The 19,371-nt window shown below is 36.7% G+C and overlaps 2 protein-coding genes across 3 annotated transcripts in view; one reads left to right on the top strand and one right to left on the bottom strand.

Annotated features, from left to right (window-relative positions):
• LOC127963684 (DBH-like monooxygenase protein 2 homolog) overlaps positions 1-14,546 on the bottom strand; it is a 69,234-nt gene extending 54,688 nt beyond the window's left edge. Inside the window, exons 1-13 of one of the 2 annotated variants that reach the window (XM_052563726.1) lie at positions 14,195-14,546; positions 6,869-7,015; positions 5,199-5,351; positions 4,578-4,661; positions 4,341-4,493; positions 3,434-3,536; positions 3,176-3,342; positions 3,012-3,100; positions 2,783-2,879; positions 2,569-2,628; positions 1,906-2,036; positions 1,707-1,815; positions 1,330-1,621 (exon numbers count right to left, since the gene is read on the bottom strand). In XM_052563726.1, the coding sequence (XP_052419686.1) occupies positions 1,463-1,621; positions 1,707-1,815; positions 1,906-2,036; positions 2,569-2,628; positions 2,783-2,879; positions 3,012-3,100; positions 3,176-3,342; positions 3,434-3,536; positions 4,341-4,493; positions 4,578-4,661; positions 5,199-5,351; positions 6,869-7,015; positions 14,195-14,461 (1,719 nt within the window). In that variant the 5' untranslated portion in view covers positions 14,462-14,546 and the 3' untranslated portion in view covers positions 1,330-1,462. Of the gene's footprint in view, positions 1-1,329; positions 1,622-1,706; positions 1,816-1,905; positions 2,037-2,568; positions 2,629-2,782; positions 2,880-3,011; positions 3,101-3,175; positions 3,343-3,433; positions 3,537-4,340; positions 4,494-4,577; positions 4,662-5,198; positions 5,352-6,868; positions 7,016-14,194 lie in introns of those variants that run through there. The other variant, XM_052563725.1, reaches the window with a different exon arrangement.
• LOC127963688 (kazal-type serine protease inhibitor domain-containing protein 1-like) overlaps positions 1-19,371 on the top strand; it is a 65,732-nt gene that overhangs the window by 36,241 nt on the left and 10,120 nt on the right. The gene's annotated exons all lie outside the window — the stretch shown is intronic.

The following is a 19,371-nucleotide window of genomic DNA, read 5'->3' on the forward strand; positions in this document are numbered from 1 at the left end:
TGTCATAAATATACTTGACGGAAGTGGTCCTGGTAGAAATACATAATATGCCTGATTGTTATAATAGGTACAAGACCATGCAGTCAATCCATGCACAACTTACAAGAGTAGGGACCAAGACTCCTTTAAATAAGATCAATGGGTTAGCCTGGCAGGTTTTGTCATTGGAAAATGATACTGCCCAAGCACTTGGTTTAATTACAGAAGAATTGAAGAAGATGAGAGAAGAAGTTGTTCAGAATAGACTTGCCCTTGACCTCTTGATCTCGCAGCAAGCAATAGTTTGTAAAATGTTAGGACTATCTTGTTGTTTTTACATAGAGGACTGATTCTTAATTTGGCTGGTTTAGTAGCCTATGGTGTAGATGGGGACTTAGATTTTCCATTCTGTTAGTTGTCCTATTGATGTTGATTTTACTACTGATAGCCCCATGCTTAATGCAATGTATCAGTAGTTTTATTATGGGCTCTATTACAGCTATTACAACAAGAGATATGTACCAGGCGATGCTGCAAATAGCAGATGAGCATCTGTCAAATGCTGATACTTACACAGAAGATGATGTGTGGAGTTAGAGCTGGAAGAACACACAGAATCAGAAGCATATGTCTAATTTCTGACTAATTATATTAATCATATTCATCTTTATATATAGGGAATTGTAATGTGTCTAACAATATGAGTGTAACTAACTAAATGATTTGTTTGTTGTAACCCATATGCAATGTTATGTATACCAAAGTGTAATATGTGATATTAATATGTGTATTATTCCTATACGTAAATGTATACAGTAACAAATCATTGTTATCAGCCATGTTGTATATTGTCTTAGACTGTCTTAAAGTGGCATTTGTGAGGTTCTTTTTGACCCCACGTACACCCTGTGTCTAGGGACATATGTGCCTGTCTGTTCTTTATGTGCGGGAAAAAAACATTACTCAAATGTTTATCTGATTATTGCCAAATGAGGTTATGCTTATTCAGCTTGTATTTTCCAGAAGGCCTTATCTTTCACTTCTGCAAATGCTATATAATGTATATTCAGCACCATGCATAATAAAGTTGAGCTTAGAATGAACTGGACCCTTTGTGTGTCTCATTCTTTGGTCCCAGGTACCTGCTTTCTTCAGCTCACTAGCCCAACCAGAACCAGAACGTATATCTCCGATCTTGAAGGCTAGAATGTACTTTTATTCTAACACTGGGTTTATTACTACAAACATTTTATTTTAAAGTCAAAGACTTTTATACCACCACCTATATTTAAAATGTTTCATATTGTAGAACGTATAAGAGACAAGTAAACCAATGAGTAAAGTGTAAAGTCCATTTCCATTTAACAATTTATTTAAGAGAAAAAGAAGGAAGTTACATATAACTTGCTCAATTTTCAGTCCCTGTGATCCAGGAATTTTTGCCCTCTTTATGATTCAGACATTCAGACAAGTTACATCAGTGCTAGTTTGCATTAGTGTTGCAAAAGGAAGCCCATTGCACAGTCAAACATGTGAGCAGTGATAGCACAGCAAGACTTTTGGTCACACAGCCACTTATGCAGGGTGCAGGCGGGATGACTTTGAGATCAGGAAGAGTCCCTTTAAAGGAAGAGGCCTTGTTCTGGAATTACAAGTGGAAAAGTGTGTCAGGTAAATGCAGCTGTGGTCAGAACAGAAGCAGATATTTTGGAGGTGTGGGCACTTACAAGTGAGTTCACAACTATGATGAACTGGTCGATACTATTCAGTGTTTTTTGGTATTCATTGATAGTCATGTCATTCCAAGTCTTGGTGAACATTATATTTAACCATGAACTGCAAAGTTATCAAATAAAAGACATGTTATCATCAGGGCACATTTTAAGAGCTAAATTTATTAAAAACAAGGGTTTTCAATTAGTTTACTTGGCATCTGTTGCTCCCATTGCAGAATGTAAAGACGTTAAATCAGGGAAGCTCACACAGCCGCTCAGATTCATAGCTGGATAGTACAAGATGAAAGCCAAACACATCTCATCTGTAGTTGAGTACCCCCCCTGAGGACAGAAAAAGGGAGTTTTACATGTCCATAATCTTTCTTTTCTATTTTAAAGGGGTCATATGGTGTGATTTTATTTTTTTTCTTTCTCTTTGGAGTGTTACAAGTTCTTGGTGCATAAAGAAGATCTGTAAAGTTGCAAAGACTAAAGTCTCAAATCCAAAGAGATATTCTTTATAAAAGTTAAGTCCACGCCCTCCTAGCATGGCTCGTTCTAACACGCCCCCACATCTCTACATCACTATGTGGAAATATTTGCATAACGCAGCCCAGATGTTCACACAAAGAAAGAAGGTGTAGCTTTTCAGAACAAGTTCATTAATTTCAAACGTCATTATTTATTACTCACGTACCTATCTAATAGTGCTACCCTTCTGCAAGAGGGTGACAGAACAACAATTACCCATAATACACTGCAAAATCTTCTGCAAAAGCTTTGACCACTTTTAATTATGAGATTCAGGGAAATTAAAGGACTCATACAATTAAACAAATGTGCTCAATATGCTCCTCTATGTAAATGTACCAACCCATGTGAAGCTGTCTCGGTTTTCAGTATTGTAGGTGCACTCCACCAGCAATTTGTCATCCTGAAAGGCCGAAAAGTTTCTTTACTTCACTTATTGCCAATAATTATATACTAAAATAAAGACTATTACAGTACATAAATTTGTCATTTTTTATTGTGCAGAGCATATATTTGGTATTTATGCTTGAAATCACTGTAAACTTAACAGCACTTACCAACTTCACTGTCTTAGTTTTACCCAAGTTTGTCGCTTCCTGATATTCAAAATCATAGCTTTCATCCGCAGCTAGAATATCGATCTGTTCTCCCCCTCTGAAGAGAATAAGAATAAGCAAGAAAAGAAAACGGAATTCATTGCAGTAATGTAAGGTTATGAACCACAGAACAAAGAAATGCACAGAGTTTATATTAAGTGAACTATTTATTCGGGTCAAAAATGTCTACCTGAATTGTCCAACTCGCACCTTTCGCCCAGCCAAGTGTGTGTGCAGCATCACAGAGAACACCTGAAGATCATGTGGTGTCTCCAGCACCTGTAGAGCACAGAACACAACTGATCGTGCTGAATCTGATTGTGAGAATGTGAGTACATAAAAATATATACATACCTTTGGAATATTAGTAGTGTCACACATGCCGTACGTATGGAAGGATTTAGCTTTGGGTGGGATGGCATACCCAGGGGCCACCGCAAGCCCTGTCATTAGAACAGCTGCATCATGCTGACGGAGTTCAGATGTATAGTAGAATCGCAGACCTGAGTTATCAACTCGACCTGTGCAGAGAAGAAAGATTTATCACGTTGACATTTAAAAAAAAAAAAAAGTGAAAGTGTGCTTCTTTCACATTGTAAACGACTGACTGACCTGCACTTTTATGGGGGTTGTTGTAATGCACTTCAAGCCTGCAGAAAAAATTTCCAACATTTCCGCCAATTGGAAGTCCTGCCACCTCAGGAAATTCAAAAGCCTTGAAAAAGTACAATTACAATTAAAAAGCTAATCATTAATTTGAAAGTTTTAAATATAGATACTATTTCAAAAGGCCCAAAAGCTGAAAATGAACCATGCCCTTTCAGTGAATCAGTTCAGAAAATCACTCTGAATGCGTCAATGGATGCCCATTTTCCACAAGTTGATATGATTCTTAAGGGTCTTAATGACAAGTCTATAACATACTTTGCTTAAAATTTCTCAATTGTAGTGTAAAAGAACATTCTTTTACCCTGTCAACAACAGCTCTGTTCACAGCAAGTCATTTTAAGTTCATGTTCCTTTAAATACTAATGAGCTTTGCTGACCCCGACCCTCTCTTTTGTGGGGTCACGAGCCATTTAGAGATTGTGAGATTGTTTACTTTAACCCTGGAACTTATAGGAAAGGCAATTTGCAAAGATTCATAAATGAAACAATGGCAGAGTCATGACAGTTCACTTATGACGGGCCTTAGGTAAAATGCTACTATCGATCAAAAATCGTGGGAGGGGCCTGGGTCTGTGTGACATCACACAGCCAAGAAGCTGAGAACGGCTTGATTTGAGAAAGGGGATGTTATTTATACCGATTAAAATAAACACTGAATGGATTTTTATCATATAGTGTGGATGTGTACAACAAACACTGCCAACTCACATATATGTTCAAACATGTAAAAGTGAATTTTGCATCCACTGACCCCTTTATCGGATAACGATTTCTTAAAGTAATTTATGACTTACATGTGTTTATTTCTCACATGAAAATGATTTGAACCCTAGTCAAAGGTGAGACTAACCCCTCCGCCAACTCCCCACACAGCCACGACCTCTATACACCCTCCATCTGCTCCAGTATGACATTCTGCCTCCAGCGGCTCCGTCACAGTCGGAGGGCAGCGGAACAGCACCAGATGATGCACAAGGTCAACATTTTCGATCACTGGCTCAATCTGGGATAATGAAAGTAAGTCAGAAATGAAGATGATTGACAGATCATTGGATAGATAATGTTTGTGTTAAGTTCATAAACTCACACGATAAATGTGCTGTTTGGGACCAAACGTCGGGGCTTTCAAGATCTTGCAGTGATAGTAGGTGTGCTTGGCTGGTACAATGAACTGAAATGATTGTAAGCAACATGTAAAGTGAAAGTACACTCACTAGCACTTCGAAAAGGTTTTCTTTCCTTAGTTGAGATAAACCATTAAGATAATCGTTGGAAACTACTAGGCTATTCAAAAATAAGCTACTGTATGAAGTCAGTAAGACTTACAACAACTTTTCTTCAACAGGGAAACAATCGATTGACCAAAGGTTAGAGTACAGACATTTAAAATTTGTATAAAACGTTTTTATTTCAAAGAAATATTATTGAATTAATATTATAAATACTTTTAATCAAAAATCTGTTTTCAACATTAATTAATTAATGTTTCTTGAGCGGTAAATGAGCATATTAGAATTGATTTCTGAAGGATCATGTGACACTGAGACTGGATTAATGGCAGATGAAAATGTAGCTTTGCTTCACAGGAATAAATTACTTTAAAATATGTTCAAATCTAAGTTAAATGTTGCTCATGAAATGTCAGGAACAAAAAAAAAAAAAAAACAGACAGGAACAACAAAACAACAAAGAAAAAAATCTTTCTTACATTGTCCATAGTTATGTCAAAAAAGCTCCTATTTGAAGGGTTGACGTGAGGCATGTACTTCAACAGGTTCAACTCCTTTGTGCCTCTTTGGCTGCTGTGGTATGCGATATCATCAGTCTGTCCATACGCATAGATCAGCTTCATGGGGAGATCCTGATCATGCAATAAAAATAACATATGCTTGACAATTTACATTAAATGAGAAGCTCTTTGGCAACATGCACACTACAGCTAAATGTTTTTTTTTTTTTTTAATCTAAAATTTCAGTTTTAAAAGACAGTCCATGTTTAAAGAAGTGTTTCTGAAGTGCAGCTGAGAGCTCCTTGACAAACAAGGTCAACAGTTTGTTACTTAGTTACAAATACTTAGGAGTCCTTAGAAATGCCCTGATCCAAGTGGGCCTAACATTGTGGATTCCTTTTTTTAATGCAATGCCAATAGGCATGGGCTGATTACCGGTTTCATTGGCTTTTAAAAACCAATAAAATTTTAGTTGGGGGTGGGGGTTTGTATTATTATATTATGTATCTCTAAGGGTAACTGACCCATAGATATGTGCATAGCTATGTACATAGAGTAAAAACGTCCAGTAAATGATAAAACTGTCTGCACTACAAAACAGTATGTTCATAATTAGGATAATACATTAAAATTAATATGGTAAGACACCAATTTGCAAAATCAAGCAGCAAATCGAGTGCTTATGCAGATGAGACAGAAGCCAGACCCATAAAATTTCCGAATGGCACTCTTAAGGTCCTTGCACAGTGAGTCCGAAATTTTTGTATGCGTTTTTTGTACTTTTTCGTATTCGTCAACAAAATGCTATTTGAGACTAACCCCTCAATTTTTTTTTTTTTTTTTTTATGATGGACGAAAGTTTCGGAGACAGTGTATAAATGTGATAGACGCAACGTGAACATTTCAGAAGAAAATTTCGGACTCAAGGTCTTAGCAAACTGAGTTTGAAAGCCTTGTCCAAAATGTTTGCATGTCAAAAAAAACAACTTAATCATTTCATCTGTCAACTACATTTTCACCTCCACAGCAAGCATTTTGATAGGAAAGGATGACAAATATGAAAAAAAAAAGAAAGAAAACGCATAATAACATTTCAGAGTCAGTGTGCAAGGAACTTCAGTGTGCAATGGCCTTTACAGGAAGAAAAAGTGGATAAGTGCAGCAATATTTTGTTTATATCTGTAACCAAGGAAATGCTCTATCACATTGTACCATAAGCGCCACCCACTGGCATAGAGTGAATTTGCGTTTTCATTTAGCCTGTCTGATGTTTCTGTTTCTTGTGTGTATGTTTTGTGGAGCATAAATTTACAAAGCTAAATAATAATAAAAAAAGCTTTTAAAAAGCTATGAAAAGGTTTTTTTCTTTCTGTTTTTGTTTAAATTTTACAATTATACGATCTAATTTAAATCAAAAACTTAACACTAAAATAACAATAACCAATTTTATAGCATTTTATATTATTTATATGTCAAAATCACATACATCATATTCATGCCTGAATGTCATAGTTCTACCGTCATTGTTTTCTGAATATAACTGCAGAGTAAATCTTACAAACAATGAATGGGGATGGTAACATGATGGTGTTGAATTACTTTTCCTTTCTAAAGAATAGTTGAAAGAAAAATGGTTAAACAGGCTCACAGTGATGGGTAGATCATCTTTATCACAGGAATCAATGGGCCTCTGAAACTTCATGACTGTTTTCCCATCAGACTCAGTCAGAGACAGAAGTTTGTAGTTCTGTTGCTCGTCAACCGAAGGCATTGAATTCCCCCCAGCATGACGGTCCTGAATACCAAAAAACAGAAAAGAAAAATGAGAAAGGTAGTATGTATGCATGCGTAGTAAAAGGTGTTTTTTATCATGCTGTAGTTATAGTTATAGTTGCAGTCTCCAATCAGTTTTCCACTTTGACTTTCAAGATCTTATATTAATATCAGGTTAATGTTACCTGCATCTGCATATTTTAGAACTAAATGTGACAAACCCGATGAATCAGAATCGACAGTATACAGAACAAAATATCCAAAAAATATACAATTATTTGTAACTTCACTGTAAGTGACTTATTGACAGTCATCAGTCTATATTTATGATGTGAAAGACTAAATCCAAATATAACAGTGTGTACTGTAGATAAGTAACTAATAGAGATGTAATGATATAAAAATTTCACAATATGTTAATATATCGATATGAAGTCCAAAGTTCGATATTTACTGCGATATAAAAAAAATAAATAATAAGATTTGGGAAAGAAAAAACTGGAGCCCACCGGGGCGGCGCAGGCGGAACTGGAGCCCACCGGGGCAGAGCAGAGGACAACCACAGCCGAGCAGAAAGAAAAAAAAAGTTTACATATGCTATCTAATGCACTTTGAGAGATCAAAATTAAGAGGTCCAAACCATGTTCTTAACTGAAAAAATTATGTTAGAAAATTGTTTTACTTGCACCTCAACCCTCTTTTTTGTTGTGGCATACTGTCTCTCTCTAAATTAGATTCACACTGGTGTTTTAGGAAGGCAAACAAATTTGAATATAATAATAATAACAACAATTTTATATTATTTTTATTCCTATGACAGTTATAGTAAAACAATTTTACTGTAAAGTAATTGAAAATTTATATTTCATGCAAGGATGTACACATGCATTTTGAGGGGCAGAGGCTCAAGTGGAAAAAAGGGCACTTCTCGTATTTAGAAAAAAAATAAAAATAAAACAAAACAAATAAAATAAATCCTAAACATAAATAGATTAGGGGTGTGCGATTTATTGATAACGATAATTAGATGATATTTTGCTGAGTGTTATTGTGCTGATATCTTAAGTTCTACCATGGACAGCTGACTGTTTTTGAGATTCTGTATACCGTATTTTTCGGACTATAAGTCGCACCTGAGTATAAGTCGCATCAGTCCAAAAATACGTCATGATGAGGAAAAAAACATATATATGTTGCATTGGACTAAAAGTCGCATTTATTTAGAACCAAGAACCAAGAGAAAACATTACCATCTCCAGCCGCGAGAGGGCGCTCTATACTGCTCAGTGTAGAGTACAGGAGCAATGAGCAGCATAGAGCGCCCTCTCGCGACTGTAGACGGTAATGTTTTCTCTTGGTTTATGTCAAATTGATTTTGATAAATAAGTCGCACCTGACTATAAGTCGCAGGACCAGCCTGTGAAGCGTATCTATCTTCGTATAATATATATAGATATATGAAGAGACAGTAGATCGTCTTTAACTCGCTTTATTCAGCATGAAGCAACCGCATACACGAGAATCTCTCTTGTGTTATCTTTCTGTATGTCCGTCACCCATACGTAAGCCCTGACGTATACCCAATCACAGAGCATAACTGGTTCACGTGACATCTCCCCCTTTTAGTCTAAGGATTCATACAGTATTAAACAAAACAACTGTTTCTCAGAAACATACCCTGAAATTACTTTTCGGTCTAAAACACAATATTTTCCATATTCTTTTTTTTTTCCAAAAATGTATTAAATAAACATAAGAACTCTTATTCTATTTATCAATATTATTTTTAAACTTGCTGTTTAAGTAGACATTAACAAAATACATCTGAACAAGCAAATATAAACAAACATTCTTCTCAGACCTTCCCTTTTGTCCTTCAACATAAGTGGTCTGTACTCATTTGTGAACATCACTAGTTAACTAATTTCTTCCGACTAGTAAGTTAACTTGACGGCAGGTTTCACAACACGTCCAGAGCGTGTTCTCAAAACTCTGGGTGACGATGTTATACTACCAGTCTCTGAATTATTTTGAGTTGGACAGGTAGCTGATGTTATGCTGCCCGGCGGGTTGGAGACTTTTGGTGATTGTGTTGGAGAGTCGTTCCTTTCTTGGTTGACAATCTGCAGGTGCCTCCGGTTTCGTCTGATGGTGTCTCCTTGTGGCGTTTTCACCACAAACGAACGGGGAGTGGAACACGAAGCCTGAATCACCCCGGTGCCTCTCCATGTCTTTTCTGAGTCTGTTTTCAGTCGCACTCTGTCTCCGACCCCTAAGGCGGGAAGCTGCTTAGCTGAGTATCTCCTGCTGTAGGTGTATTCGTAGGCCTGCTTAGCTTTGGCATCTGTCTGCCTGACTGTAGACAGATTTGGCCATGACGGTCTCAACTGATGGTGGAGCTTGGGGACTGTGGTTCGCAGTCTCCTTCCCATGAGGAGTCCCTGTACAGGTGTCCCTGTAGATCAGGAGAGCTAGCTGGGGGTCTTGTTGCCTAAGGATGCTTTTAGCGGTCCTGACAGCTCGCTCCGCCATCCCATTAGCTTGGGGATAATATGGGCTTGATGTAGTATGCTGGATGTCATACTTAGATGTGAAGTCCTGGAACTGCCGTGAGGTGAACTGTGGGCCGTTATCCGTAATCAGCTCTTCAGGTATCCCGAACCGTATGAATATGCTCATCAGCTTACTTATAACTGCTTCACTCGTGGTCTGGGTGAGACTTAATACTTCAAGCCATCTTGAATAATAGTCAATAACAACCAGTAAGTGCTTTCCTTTAAACTCACAAAGATCTGCAGCTAGTTTTTGCCACGGGAGTTTCGGCAAAGGCGTTGTAATGAGTGGTTCCCGGCTTTGGCTTGGTTTGCGCTCATTGCAGTGTGGGCATGAGGACACTTTCTCCTTTACTGCATGGCTTATCTTTGGCCACCAGATGGCATCATTGTATCTCTGCCTGGATTTGTTTAGGCCTTGATGCCCATGGTGGATTCTCTCCAGCATCTCAGTTCTCATTATTTGTGGGATTACTATTTGGTTTCCCCTCTTTACCAGTCCATTATGCTCACTGAGACTACTTCTCTCCATAAAATAGTCTAGAGCAGGCCTCACGACATCCTTTCTGTATCGTGGCCAGTCAGACTTAATGTATTGTCCGACTTTCTGCAGGGTTTCATCCTTCTCTGTCTCTGCTTTTATGCGCTCCAGCACTGTTTTAAGCGTTTCCAGCTCTGCGATGGAGTCCACATATGCCTGGATGTCCTCACTCAGTTTTGTGTCGTCCACTTTTGACTCTGGGTGCCTTGACAACACATCAGGTACTATCAGGTTTTTTCCTGGGATGTACTCAGCGACTGGGTTGAACTTCATTAGGCGGATCAGAAGTCGCTGACACCTTAGTGGAGTTTTGTCTAGGTCTCTGTGGTTGATGAGTGTCACCAGTGGTTTATGGTCGGTTAGTAGTTTGTAGCTTTCCAGACCACACAGATATAGATAGAACTTTTCTGAGGCCCATACACTAGCAAGACACTCCTTTTCTATTTGTGCGTACTTCTTTTCCGCTTCATTTAGTGTACGAGAGCAGTAGGCTACCGGTTTAAGTGTGCCTCCATGATTTTGCATCAGCACCCCTCCTAATCCATAACTGGATGCGTCAGCACCTACTACGGTGGGCAGTTTTGGATCAAAGTACTGAAGAACGGGTGCAGAGGATATCAGCGACTTTACTTTCTGGAAGGCTGCTTCTTGCTGCGAGTCCCACACCCATGCTACTGCATTCTTTAACAGCTCGTTAAGGGGATGAAGGATTTGTGACAAATTGGGTATGTATCTGCCGACATAATTCACCATACCAAGTACTCTTTTTAACTCACTCACATTTGTAGGTGTCTCCAGAGCGGTGATGGTGGACACTCTTTCTGGGCTTGGAGTTACGCCCTCTTGACTGATGACCTGGCCCAAGAAGTGAATGGAAGCCTGCCTGAACTTACACTTTTGGCGGTTAAGTTTTAAACCAGATGCACGGATTGTCTCCATCACCTTTTTCAGGCGGCTGTTGTGCTCTTCCAGAGTAGCTCCGAACACAAGAATATCATCCATATAAACGACTGTGCCCTCGTGATCATGCAGTAGTTCTTGCATCCTCCTTTGGAATATATCTGGTGCTGATGTTATCCCGAATGGGAGCCGTTTAAAACAGTATCGACCATTTGGTGTTATAAAGGTTGTTAATTTTGAGCTTTCTTCATCCAGAGCCATTTGCCAAAATCCACTGGCAGCATCCAGAGTTGTGTACACCTTACTTCCAGCCAGTTTGTGTAAGATGCTGTCTGTGGTCGGCAAGATGAATTTTTCTCTTTTCACGTTCTCGTTTAGTTTAGTGAGACCTACACAAATTCTTACTTTACCGTTTGGCTTTATCACAGGCACCATAGTCGCTACCCATTCTGTAGGCTCTGTCACGCGCTCTATTATGCCATTTTCCTCCATTCGCTTAAGCTCCTCCTCTACTTTAGGTAGCAGCGGAATGGGTATGCGGCGAGGGGCTACAACGCTGTATGGCTTAGCATTTTCTTTTAGGACTATTTTTATGGGGTCTCCCTTAAGCAGCCCTAATTCCCCAAACACACTGACTTCTTCAATGTGTTGTATTAGACCCAGACGAACACCGACAGATCTACTCAGTAAATTATCACAAGTAGACTTTGCCACTATTACTCTAAAGTAACAGTCTGTTGTTTTTCTTCCTTTTGTCTCTTGCGTCTTAGCTAGGAATTGTCCCAAATGGACCACTTTTCCTCCTGGACTTTCCAGTTTAGAGGTGACTGGACTAAGTTTCGGCTTGACACGGAGGCTGCTATATGTAGCCTCATTTATTATTGTCGTGTCAGCACCAGAATCAATCTTGAAGCTGACTGGAGTATGGCATATCACTAGTGTTGTGCGCCATGGTGGCTCTGTATCTGTGATGACTTCATCCACTGTAGCCTCATTCTTGGTCATAGTCTCATTTATTGATCCTAAGAATAAGCTGTCTACTTCTTCAGTCACTTCTTGTATCATTCTGGTTTTGCATTTGTTTGCGAAGTGACCAATTTTGTGGCATTTGTTACATTCTCTGTCTTTAGCTGGACATTTGTCTCTTGCATGTCTGCGCCCACATCTACCACAGTTTTTCTTTTCATTTTCTTTTCGTCCTCCTGCTGCCTCATATTGTGTTTTTTTCCACTTATTTTTATAAACTTTTGATTTCACTTCATCAACGTGCCCTGATGCACCAGCCTCGCTGTTCTGTTGCTTCACTAACTCAGAATGCCTGGCCATGTCAACTGCTTTCTTCAGAGTAAGGTCACTTGTCATTTGTAGCTTCAATGAAAGATCTTTGTCTTTAATCCCTATAACAAGTCTATCTCTTATTTCCTCCTCCTTTTCATGAAAGTCACAGTGGGCTGCGAGTTCATACAAGTGCCTTATATACTGTTCAACGGACTCACCCGCCTCTTGTGTCCGCGAATGAAAACATGCTCTCTCAAAAATCACATTTCTTTTTGGCACGAAGTGCGCGTCAAACAGCTTCAGCACTTGGTCAAAATCCTCCTCCTCTCCCTCGTCGTCATCTGGCGAGACGAATGAATTGTACACTTGCTCTGCCTCCGGGCCCATAGAATAAATCAGTGCGCTGACCTGAACATCGGCTGGCTCTTTGTTAAGTTTCGTTGCTATTCGATACCGGGAGAAGCGTTGTTTCCAATCGGGCCAATCCTCCGGTTTAGCGAAGTTAAGCTGCTCCGGCGCCGAAAACTTTGCCATCCTGTCCGGTTTTCTCCTGTCAAACTACTTCCTTCAGTCAGCGTGCTGTGTCGGTTCACTTCTGACACCATGTGAAGCGTATCTATCTTCGTATAATATATATAGATATATGAAGAGACAGTAGATCGTCTTTAACTCGCTTTATTCAGCATGAAGCAACCGCATACACGAGAATCTCTCTTGTGTTATCTTTCTGTATGTCCGTCACCCATACGTAAGCCCTGACGTATACCCAATCACAGAGCATAACTGGTTCAAGTGACACAGCCAAACTATAAAAAAAAAATGCGACTTATAGTCCGGAAAATACGGTATTCTGTGTAGTGATCAAAGTGAAAGAAAGACATGACATTTGCCAAGTATGGTAGCCCATACTCAGAATTGGTGCTTTGCATTTAACCCATCCAAGTGCACACACACAGCAGTGAGAAGTGAAGACACCGTGAACACACACCCGGACCAGTGGGCAGCTATAGATCCAGCACCTGGGGAGCTACTGGGGGTTTAGTGCTTTGCTCAAGGGCACTTCAGCCATGGGTGCAGCCTATTGAGGGTGGAAGAGAGCACTGTTCATTCACTCCCCCACCCTACAACTCCTCCCAGCACCGAGACTCGAACCAGCAACCTTCTGGTAACTAGTCCGTCTCTCTAACCATTAGGCCACAGTTGCCCCTCAGTTGCCCAACAGCTGTAAGTTTAAATGGATTTGTACCTTATTATGGACATTTTTAATTTTATAAAAAAGTGTGCATAGTGAATGGACCGAAGAAACGGTGAATGGAAGCATCGTCAAATTTTTAAACTTCCTATTTCCAACTTATCATAATTACCAGCTGTTGTATTCTTTTTTGTTAAAAATAACAGTGGACAGTGGTTTGTGAATGTTGATGCTTAGCCTAAATAATTTGATCAGGAGCATCCCCTCCTGCGACCCATGATTTTTCTTTATGTGTATTCAGAGCCAGTGAGCAACGGACTTTTATAATAATAAAAAACTGTACTAATGTGTGATAAAATATTTGTCAGCATTAAAAAATTAATGCGATAATTAACAAGCTCATTTCGATGTTTATGTGTGCCTGAAACATGACGAATCAACATCGACAGTATACAGTACAAAAAATGTGTAACTTCACCTTAAGTTTTTAGTTTATTTCATTTATGGGACAATGCACAACAAAAGTGTAGTTCCAGAGTTAACTATAAAGCTAATCAGCACTTCATAAGTGACTTACTGTTAGTTATCAGTTTGCCTTGATGATGTGAAAGACTAGGAAACCCTATTAAAAAAATTACTAAATTTGAAATATTCATAAAAATCAAGAACATAAAGAACAAAATATCAAAAGAATATAAAATGAGTTGCTGGTTCACTCTGACGGTTATCAGTTTTTACCGTAAAGTAACTGCCACCGGGTCCAACTCCTCCAATAACAACATCTGCTCCAGTCATTCCTCCTTTGGGGCTGAAGCCAAAACCGACCCAGCCGTTGGTGTTGACAGTGAGCTCAAACAAGATGAAACCCTGGATCTCATCAAATCCCCACTTCAGCCGCACTTTGTGCTCGGGGTCCAGGTGTTCAGAGAAAGGCAGAAGAGGGTCTTCCTGAGCCCAGGACCACTGGACTGAAAGCAAGAGAAGAACAAAAGATAATGTTACCATGTTTTCTTTTCAAAATCTGGCAGTGACAGTGTCTTTGTAAGATGTTTGAGAAGGAAGTGGATGTGAAAATGCTCTGTAGTCACTTAAACAGCCCTTTTATAAGCTGTCTGTAACCCCACCTCAACTGAGTCTGTTCTCCTCCTCTCACACTGGTCTGGTGAACCAAACAATTACTCTTTATGAAACAAATATTTATTTTAGAGCTGTAATGAACAGTAAACACAGAATAGTGGAATTAACAACATTTATGACTATGATAGAGATGGATTATTTAATGATGTTACATAAGTTAAATTAAATAATTGGTTAATGATTTGTGACCATAGACCACAAATCCAGTCATAAGGGGTAAGTTTTTTGACCATTGGTTTATACTGCAAGCTGAATAAATAAGCAGTTCGTGTATGGTTTGTTTTGATAGGACAATATTCATTTTATTATTATTATTATTTATTATTATTTATTATTATTATTATTATTCAGAGTCACATGTACAATGAAAACCGAATATTAAAAGGATAAATAGATAAAGGGAATTGAAAGATTTCTATTTTAAGGAATAGGGAAGGGGTGGTCTTCTTGCTTTGCTGATGATTCTTAATCACTTTGGAAATAATGTTCCAAAGTGTAAAAATGTCTGGAAAAAAGATATGTTTATCTTTAAATAAATATATAAAATAACAAGTTAAAACAATATAGTCCTTTATATTAAAAGAACTGCTTATTTGTATTTATTTCTTTATTTTTACTTTATTTATTATTATTATTATTATTATTATCATTTTAAATAAGCAGATATGAATAATTGTGCTTAACTTCAAGTTCACTGTTTGAAAAAGGTCGCTATTTGGTTCCCTGCAATATAAGCTGAAGTAGATGTTTTGTCATTCAGGGTAATGGTTTAGTTAAGCATTGAGAAAAGTGTTGAGCTTAATACATATTAATATTTCAAAATATTTTGGTATTGTTTAATTTCCGTTATTAATTAATTATTATTGATTAACTATAAACGCCTATCACCAGAGGGAGTCATAGTCACTATAAAAAGCCAAAAAGCTAATAAAGTAAGAGTGGACCCAGTAGCTTGAGTGGAACTCTTAAAGCCTGCACTGTAAAAATGATTCCAAATTTTAGTTTGTTCAATGTAAATTTGTAAGTTACAACTTGTAGTTTCTAAATTTGTTTGTTCAACTTAGAATGTTAAGTTTTCACTATCTCAACTAGTCTGTAAGTTGATTTAACTAGAGTACAAGTTTCTGCAACTTAAAAACATATGCTGAACCAAGTCCTCAATACAGTTCCGGCCCAAGCCTCTTGGGGGCCCTAGGCAGAATTTGATTTGGGGGCCCCCCTCCCACCACGTGGAGTCACCTGTGCTTCAAGATTATTGACACAAATGTCACACTATAATGTTACATTATAAATTAATACAGTGAGGTTATGTATTAATACAAAATAAATAAATAAAAATCAATACTTAACTTCACTCTTAAACTTCTGAATACAAACTGTCACAAAACATGAAATAAATAATTTGGATTAAAAATGTGCAATCTTTTAAATTAAACCAAAATAGACAAACATTAATATAATAAAAAATATAATGCTACAAATAGTTAAAAACTTAAATAATGAAAGCAAACATAAGAACAGCTAGGATTCAACAATGACAATTGTTCAACAATGACCTCAAATTTGTTCCGTCCTAGCTTTTCAGGAGGCAAAGTCACTGATGACATCAGGACAGCAGGATTGTATTGTTGTGCCCCCCTTCCTCAAATATGATGATGGAAAATAAACACCTACTATAGGGGTGAAAATAGAACTTTAATCAAATAAAAAAGTAAAATAATAAATTGTATTATTTACTAATTACAATTGTACCATTCAACATTTACCTATAACTTTATTATGACTAATTTATTTCATAGTCTTAAGAATTCAGAAATCATGCAAAAGGAAATTAAGCAGTTTTACTATGATAAAACCATGGTTTATTTTTTGTAAGGGTTGTGATATGCACATTTTTAACTTTAACTTTAACAGGAATGTGCCTGAAAGTGATAAACGGGCCTCGTTTTTACCTAAATTATTTATACTTTATTTTGTAGCTGACACCTAAATGAACACATTACAATTGTTTTATGACTGCAAGTCTTTCTCCTCATATGCTACTGAGCTTCAAATTTGCCTTTGAGCTCATGTGAAAAAGTAGCATAATTTACATATACTTTACAGTTTATTTTAATAAATATTCAACATTATATTCAATAGTGCATTATAGCTGACACCTAGATGAACAATTACAGTTGTTTTTATGACTGTAAGTCATTCTCCTCAAATGCTACTGACGTTAGAAAAGTGTATCCCAATATCGCATGTAACTTTAGAGACGGTCCCTAAGTTTGATACACTCGAACGTCCAACGACAAGCCAACTTTAAGTCCTTTTCTTCTTTCTCTTTTTGGCACCAGAGGGATACATCCTTTTTGTGACATGGCTTATCATTTATCACAGTGACGCGCACTTGAATTGTCAATGCACGCGAGGTGTCTATGCGCAATTGCGCATGACTCAAACGCTAGCAGACACAGCAGCAGTTGTTGGTAAATAAGTTTTTTTTTTTTTTGTCTTGAATTATTAATCTATTCGTTCATTATTCATTCATTTATCCATGTATATCACTTGTTTAAGTTAGGCTATTTAATTGTAAAAAAATAAAAAAAAATAAAAATAAAAAATAATAATAATAATTATTGGGGGTAAGTTTTTTGACCATTGGTTTATACTGCAAGCTGAATAAATAAGCAGTTCTTGTATGGTTTGTTTTGATAGGACAATATTCATTTGAGATAAAACAATCTGAAAATCTGGAATCTGAGGGTGCAAATAAATCAAAATATTGAGAAAATCGCCTTTGAAATTGTCTATATGAAGTTAGCAATGCATATTACTAATCAAAAATCAAGTTTTAATACTTTTACAGTAGGGAATTTACAAAATATCTTCATGGAAAATTATCTTTACTTTATATCCTATGAGTTTTTGGCATAAACAGCGATTTAAGACCGGTTTTGTGGTCCAGAGTCACATGTACAATGAAAACCGAATATTAAAAGGATAAATAGATAAAGGGAATTGAAAGATTTCTATTTTAAGGAATAGGGAAGGGGTGGTCTTCTTGCTTTGCTGATGATTCTTAATCACTTTGGAAATAATGTTCCAAAGTGTAAAAATGTCTGGAAAAAAGATATGTTTATCTTTAAATAAATATATAAAATAACAAGTTAAAACAATATAGTCCTTTATATTAAAAGAACTGCTTATTTGTATTTATTTCTTTATTTTTACTTTATTTATTATTATTATTATTATTATTATCATTTTAAATAAGCAGATATGAATAATTGTGCTTAACTTCAAGTTCACTGTTTGAAAAAGGTCGCTATTTGGTTCCCTGCAATATAAGCTGAAGTAGATGTTTTGTCATTCAGGGTAATGGTTTAGTTAAGCATTGAGAAAAGTGTTGAGCTTAATACATATTAATATTTCAAAATATTTTGGTATTGTTTAATTTCCGTTATTAATTAATTATTATTGATTAAATATAAACGCCTATCACCAGAGGGAGTCATAGTCACTATAAAAAGCCAAAAAGCTAATAAAGTAAGAGTGGACCCAGTAGCTTGAGTGGAACTCTTAAAGCCTGCACTGTAAAAAATGATTCCAAATTTTAGTTTGTTCAATGTAAATTTGTAAGTTACAACTTGTAGTTTCTAAATTTGTTTGTTCAACTTAGAATGTTAAGTTTTCACTATCTCAACTAGTCTGTAAGTTGATTTAACTAGAGTACAAGTTTCTGCAACTTAAAAACATATGCTGAACCAAGTCCTCAATACAGTTCCGGCCCAAGCCTCTTGGGGGCCCTAGGCAGAATTTGATTTGGGGGCCCCCCTTCCACCACGTGGAGTCACCTGTGCTTCAAGATTATTGACACAAATGTCACACTATAATGTTACATTATAAATTAATACAGTGAGGTTATGTATTAATACAAAATAAATAAATAAAAATCAATACTTAACATACTTCACTCTTAAACTTCTGAATACAAACTGTCACAAAACATGAAATAAATAATTTGGATTAAAAATGTGCAATCTTTTAAATTAAACCAAAATAGACAAACATTAATATAATAAAAAATATAATGCTACAAATAGTTAAAAACTTAAATAATGAAAGCAAACATAAGAACAGCTAGGATTCAACAATGACAATTGTTCAACAATGACCTCAAATTTGTTCCGTCCTAGCTTTTCAGGAGGCAAAGTCACTGATGACATCAGGACAGCAGGATTGTATTGTTGTGCCCCCCTTCCTCAAATATGATGATGGAAAATAAACACCTACTATAGGGGTGAAAATAGAACTTTAATCAAATAAAAAAGTAAAATAATAAATTGTATTATTTACTAATTACAATTGTACCATTCAACATTTACCTATAACTTTATTATGACTAATTTATTTCATAGTCTTAAGAATTCAGAAATCATGCAAAAGGAAATTAAGCAGTTTTACTATGATAAAACCATGGTTTATTTTTTGTAAGGGTTGTGATATGCACATTTTTAACTTTAACTTTAACAGGAATGTGCCTGAAAGTGATAAACGGGCCTCGTTTTTACCTAAATTATTTATACTTTATTTTGTAGCTGACCCCTAAATGAACACATTACAATTGTTTTATGACTGCAAGTCTTTCTCCTCAAATGCTACTGAGCTTCAAATTTGCCTTTGAGCCCATGTGAAAAAGTAGCATAATTTACATATACTTTACAGTTTATTTTAATAAATATTCAACATTATATTCAATAGTGCATTATAGCTGACACCTAGATGAACAA

Source organism: Carassius gibelio, chromosome B8, assembly GCF_023724105.1.
Source record: "Carassius gibelio isolate Cgi1373 ecotype wild population from Czech Republic chromosome B8, carGib1.2-hapl.c, whole genome shotgun sequence".
Taxonomy (NCBI): domain Eukaryota; kingdom Metazoa; phylum Chordata; class Actinopteri; order Cypriniformes; family Cyprinidae; genus Carassius; species Carassius gibelio.